General features: G+C 43.5%; 1 protein-coding gene across 1 annotated transcript; it reads left to right on the forward strand.

Annotated features, from left to right (window-relative positions):
* The first annotated feature begins 800 nt into the window (after positions 1-800).
* Positions 801-5143, forward strand: tmem168b (transmembrane protein 168b). Its single transcript, XM_070907752.1, has 4 exons — positions 801-1937; positions 2506-2648; positions 2769-3043; positions 3659-5143. Exons 1-4 carry the CDS (start codon positions 801-803, stop codon positions 4204-4206), a joined length of 2103 nt encoding a protein of 700 aa, XP_070763853.1. The 3' UTR covers positions 4207-5143.
* Positions 5144-6000: the final 857 nt, after the last annotated feature.

Consider the following 6000-nt stretch of genomic DNA (forward strand, 5'->3'; position numbering starts at 1 on the left):
CAAAAAAAGAAAGTAATGAAGAAAATAACTATAAATACATTTTTTATTTTTCTTTCTTTTTTCTCAGGAAGGTAGGGTTGCAGTGGGGAGACTTGAACTTGTGATCTATTTTTCAATCCTGGCTATCGCCCTGCTGAGCTGTTGCTTACATTTTTAGCACAGAATGGGCCTTTTACAGTTGCTGCTAAATTGGGTATTGTTGCCATGCTGCAGTAGTACACAGAAATAACCACCAAAAGCTCCGTGTGAGATGCGTTTGAAAGCTTTGGAAATAGTAAGTAAGCTCATTTAAATATATATAAGCCAAACTGACTTAGTATGAAAATATTTGAAATTTCTGGATAAAAAAAAATACGGACTGGCCCTTTAACGTCGGCAAAACAGTTTTGACCCTTAGCACTTGCCGTCGATGAAGTTAGCGTCATGGCGCCTGTCATCTGACTCAAAACTTTAGACGTGCCAAACTTTTTGAACTGATATGTCTTTAACACTACTGACAGCTGGTTCCAGGGTGCCCCATCTTAGACATTTTAAAACGGCATCGGACATCAGATAAAGAGAACAAACAACGATCGTCAGGATGTATGTTAAATGTTTATGCGTGCTAACGTTGACTGGCGCAAAGATGCATCGCTATTAGCAAACGGTAACTAAGCTAGCCACGTTCAACAAGTTAGCTAGCTAAAGTTGGTTTTGGTGTCGCGGGATTTAATATGTCATAACTGACAGTAAACCGACAATAACTCATTAAAGTGCCTGTTCTTGGCTTTGGACGGTTGACGTTAGTCTTTCATATCAAAATGTGTCGTTTTTTACGCTACTGTATCAGCCACTGCCTTCACGCAGCTATGACCCGGCTGGAGGAGGTCAACGGAGAGGTGAGCATGTGGTCGTCTGTCCGGTGGCTGGGCTACCTGTCCGGCCTCAACCTGCTGGTCGCGCTGTGTTTGGGGCTCTATGCACGATGGGAGAGGACCGCGGAGTCCACTCTTCTTGTCATTTTCGTTTTGTCTCTGATTGTCCTTGGATCAGCAATTATAGTTTACTACTACTTCGACATGGAGAGGGTCAGCCTCAGTCTCCTCCACCTGTGGATCGGCTTTTTGCTGGGACTGCAGTGTTTCCTCAACAGTCCCGACCTGGAGAGCGACTTGAAGGAGCAGGCGGCCAACTATCTGCTGCTGGCCAGTGTGACTGTGAGGACGCTGTGGGCGCTGCTGGAGAGACTGTTTGGATGTACCAGGTACCGTCCTGCCTTCCTCACCTGGGCAGAGCGGATGGAGCTGGCGGGCTTCGCCGCCGCCAGCACGGCACTGCTCATCCAGAAGTCCTTGAGCGTGACGGTGCTGGTGGTGGCACTGGCCACGGTAATGGTTGCCCTCCGGATGAAGGCTCTCCTGGCTCTTCCCAACTTGGTCTGTTTCGCTGTCATCACCGCCGTGCTGTTCTTCAAGTCTCTGAACATCACCATCAACCCCTTCGCCCTCGCCTGCTTTACCAGCCAGCTCATCTGCGACCCTCTGCTGGATGTCTACTTCAGTGGTCTCTCTGTGACCGAGCGCTGGCAGCCTTTCCTGGTGTGGCGGGGCCTGTGGCGCCGGCTGTCCCTCCTGCCTTTGCTGGTGGTGGAGGTAACCTTCATCATTCTGGCCGCTCGGAAGCTGACAGACCTGGACCAGTGGTACTTGATGATCCCAGGCTTTGTGGTCTGTGTGCTCTTCTGGGCCATCTGCCACATGGTGTTTGTCATCACAGTGTGGGGCTTTCACACCAAGCTCAGTGACTGCCAGAGGGTGTGCTTGTCCCAGGGGGCAGGTGTCAGCGGCCTGGACAAGATTATGGCCTCAAAAGGAATGAGACATTTCTGCCTCATCTCTGAACGCCTGGTGCTCTTCACCCTGGTGTCAACGGTTGCTGTTGCTGTTTTTTGTTGGCAGGTAGGGGTAGCCAGACAACATATATCTTATTTTGACTACAATGTCTTCTGAGAAAAATACTTGTGGTTCAGGTGACCTGAGGAAGCCCAACCTTTTCGCTTGCAATCCCTTAAAACTTGGGACCCCTCATCATTAGTTGCACATGTCTTTGATTGTCCATGAATTCACAAGAAAAAAAGTCAGGAAAGTAATTATGATTTTGTATATCAGAAATAGATTTTCCTTCTTTCCTCTCTTGTTAATCATTTTATGACCCCTCAGATTAATCTTGTGAACCCTTGTGGGGGTCCCGAAACCCAGGTTGGGAACCACTTGTTTGGCTTATGGCACAGTGTGAGAATGTGCCTTATTAACTCTTATTATTACATATTGATTACTCCTACCCCACATTTAATCAGGATTTGTTATTTTACAGTCAGAACTTATATTTTATTTTCATACATTCTTATTTTCAGCCAAATTAGTTTATTATATTCTGCTAAAATGCAATTTTACAATTACTTCCACAGCGTTTTTCCTCCCCTCAGTGTGAACCAATAATTAATTGACCCATGAATGTGTTCTGCAGGCCTCAAGCAGTATCTTCGTGAGTATGTTTCTGCTTGTCCTGCCTCTGGAGTCTCTCTTCCACGGGCTTTTCCACGAGCTCGGGAGCAGCCTGGGAGGAACCTGTGTGGGCTACGCAGTGGTCATCCCCACCAACTACTGCAGGTAGTGTGTAATGCATTACTGCTGGCAGAGAAGGAAACAATTACCAGCCAAATGTAGGTAGACTGTATGGTCCTACCAGGGTATGATCTAAACAGCGTTTCATTTTTGTCTGCCTTGTAGTCCTGACGGTCAGCCCATGCTGCTGCCTCCAGGCCAGGTACAGGAGCTGAACAGGCGCTCTACGGGCATGTTGAACAATGTGCAGCGCTTCTTCGCCCATCATTTGATTGAGTCTTTTGGCTGCGACTATTCCACCAGTGGGGTGACCCTGGAGGCTCTGCAGGCCAAGATCAAGTCCTTCTTGGAGCTTCGCACGGCAGACGGGCCTCGCCACGACACCTACGTGATCTTCTACAGCGGTCACAGTCACCGCTCTGGAGAGTGGGCGCTGGCAGGTGAGAGGGGCATTAAGTTGAAGCAATTATGATTAGTAAGAGCTGATTAATTGACCATTTGAATGGTAATATAATTACAAGTTAGGCTGCATTATTAATTGTGATCATAATTATGGCTTTCAAAGTTAATGGCGCTGGATGAAGTGCAATATTGTTGTTTTACATTGCATTTTCACTGCTAATTGAATTTTTTTTTGGTTACATGCTGTGGTGGTATCATCATAATAATTAATTTATATTACTTCAAATTAATGCCCATTTTTGTAAACTAATGATCCAACCCATCTATGAAATGGTGTGAGAAAATCTTCAATATACCCTTTATTCATTAATTCATGTATAAAAGAAGACATTTGTCATTTTTTACACGTTAAAACCTTCCACCTATTTCATTAAATTAGTAAATAAAGAATGAGTGAGAAAAGTGACTCATTAGGCCTCTAAAATCTGCAATCTTGAATTTACAAGATTATTCTGTGGTCATGCTTCGAATCTAACCCTTTTCTTCGTCAGTTAGATTTATGTTTAGTAATCTGAGAATCTTCTCTTTTCCTCCTCATGCGTAGTTTGGTTCTGTGTGACCCGTAATCAGCTGGTTTCTGTGTTCATCATCAGGAGGAGACACTCTTCGTCTGGATCAGATTTTGGACTGGTGGAGGGAGAAGAACGGCAGCTTCTGTTCGCGCCTCATCCTGGTGCTCGACTGTGACAATTCGCTGCCGTGGGTGAAGGAGGTCAGGAAGGTGGAGGGTCTGCATATGGCCGTGCAGGGAGCGATGCTCGCTCGAGTGGCTGACGTCGAACTGCAGGACCCCCCGCAGCTCGGAGACTTCACCTCTCAGTGGGTGGAGTATAACTGCAACTCAAACAGCAACATCCAGTGGTCTGAGAGGGGCAAGGCGGTTTCTGCCGACTACGGCATCTCCAAACACTGGAGCGACTACACGCTGCACCTGCCGACAGGAAGTGATGTCACCAACCACTGGAGCATGTATTTCCCTCGGATGACCTACCCGGTGGTCCAGTTGGCGCTGTGGTGCGGCGGTCTGAACCTGCTGTGGCTCTGCAGCACCTGCCTGCAATGTCTCAAGAGGGTCAAACTCAACTGGTTTCCACCAGCGATACTGGACACTGGCCAAGGCTTCAAACTGGTCAGATCATAGAGATTTCAATAAAGGCTATTTTTATTTTCGGAATATATTTCAGGCAGAACTTTTGTAAAAGTCGAAGTTTCTTTGACCCTGAAAATAGGCAGCTATTGGATTGTAAACTTGTTGCTAACCAGTATCCTGTTAGTTACTGAAAAAATGAATGATTTTGAAATTTGTCTTTTTAGTACCAGATTTTATATTCTTTGCAAATTGTTATATTAATGTGTGTTTTTAGCTTTGATGGAGAGATCTTAACATCCCTGACAAACACATGTCAGTGTGTGGGATGAGACTGAGCACATTGACACTATTTTGCACATTTTTGCATTGTCTTTACTGTTACATCTGATTCCACCTTGATTTTGAGAACATTTGTGTTGTGCCTTTTGCCATAAAATCACCAAATAACATCCAGCTCGCTGGGCTGATCTTTTTAACCTTAAACCAAAGTGGCCGTGGTACATTTTCAGAGGAAGATCTCAGGCATAAATAATATTCTAAGCAGTCTTTTTCTAGAGCACAAAATGTTCTATTGTTCTTGTATTTTGATTGTGAAATGATTCCTTTTACACTCCTCTGTACTACACTATGCATTTTACGCTCAAAGCTCTCAGTATATTCAATGCACTGCTTTATGTCTGTTGTAACAGCATTTTGTAATGTTTCTAGGGGTGACTTTTAAATACACTCCAGCTGCTTCAGGGAGTCCAGAAAGAGTTTTTTTTAAACTGTGCTTATGAACACACTGCAAGTAGAGATGTGTGAGAATTACAGTATTTATGTCATAATAAACCCCAGGAATTAAATGCATCATGATAAGATCTATTTTCTTCCTGGGGTTTATTGCATTATTCTAATCAAGTTTGTGTGCAAAGGGATTTGTGGTAAGACAATCTGGTTAAGAAACTATGCAATAAAGGAGAAGTGGGACTTCACTGCTCAACTCATGCATTTAATGGGCTCCTCATTGGATACATTCTGTCATAAACTAAATGAAACAGCGTATTTCATGTGGCAGACACCAGAAGAATGACAACAAATCTATCTAGTCTTTCATTTCTAAAAAGTGAATGGTCTGCACGAGGGTCTCACTATTTTATGGGGCTGTTATTTTCTAAAACCTTCTTGTACATTTCCTGGAAAGAACTTGTAATTTTGTACTAATGATTTTAGGGAAAATAGACAAAGTACTGAGACTGTTCATTTAGTTGTTAAAAACAGTTGTTGATTTCCAGAAAGATTTCCTTGTAAGAACTTCTCCTTTTAAACCCAAGTAAATATTAATTCCCCAATAATTTATTATTGGAAATTTTAGTTCAACTTACATGAATAAGTGACAAGTTAGCTAATTACTTTACAGGAAATGTCCTACAAAATTATAAGGAATTTACAGACCTGTAAAATAAAATATCACCAACCTGAGAACTTCACAATGTTTCACATTCAACCATGCACACAAACGCCTTTGAAGGCAACCCTACTCATTGGGAGCGGTGTGGGGTTCAGTGTCTTGGTTAAGGCCGCTTTAGCACACAGGCAGGTGGAGCTGGGGATTGAACCACCTGTGTCATTTTCTTGACGTACTTGTCCAACCTGTTTGTCTTATCAGTGGAGCTCAGCCAGCTTGGATACAGCTTTGAAAGTACCTTAAAATTTGAACTTGCCTCTTTGTGACGTGATTTACAAATCAAGCAGAGTAAATTCAGGTTTTCAGTTGATTTTATTGAAAACATTATAAAATGATGTGGTGCAGCAGCATATTTCAGTTTGTATGATCTTTAACATGTTCACATTTACACAAACCAT

The sequence above is a fragment of the Enoplosus armatus genome, chromosome 6 (assembly GCF_043641665.1).
Source record: "Enoplosus armatus isolate fEnoArm2 chromosome 6, fEnoArm2.hap1, whole genome shotgun sequence".
Classification (NCBI taxonomy): domain Eukaryota; kingdom Metazoa; phylum Chordata; class Actinopteri; order Centrarchiformes; family Enoplosidae; genus Enoplosus; species Enoplosus armatus.

Excerpts from the sequence above, each read along its gene's own strand:
- tmem168b (XM_070907752.1), top strand. The coding sequence starts at position 801 with ATGTGTCGTTTTTTACGCTACTGTATCAGCCACTGCCTTCACGCAGCT. Across the intron at positions 2,649-2,768 it reads ATCCCCACCAACTACTGCAG|TCCTGACGGTCAGCCCATGC; the intron begins GTAGTGTGTAAT and ends TCTGCCTTGTAG. Across the intron at positions 3,044-3,658 it reads TGGAGAGTGGGCGCTGGCAG|GAGGAGACACTCTTCGTCTG; the intron begins GTGAGAGGGGCA and ends GTTCATCATCAG.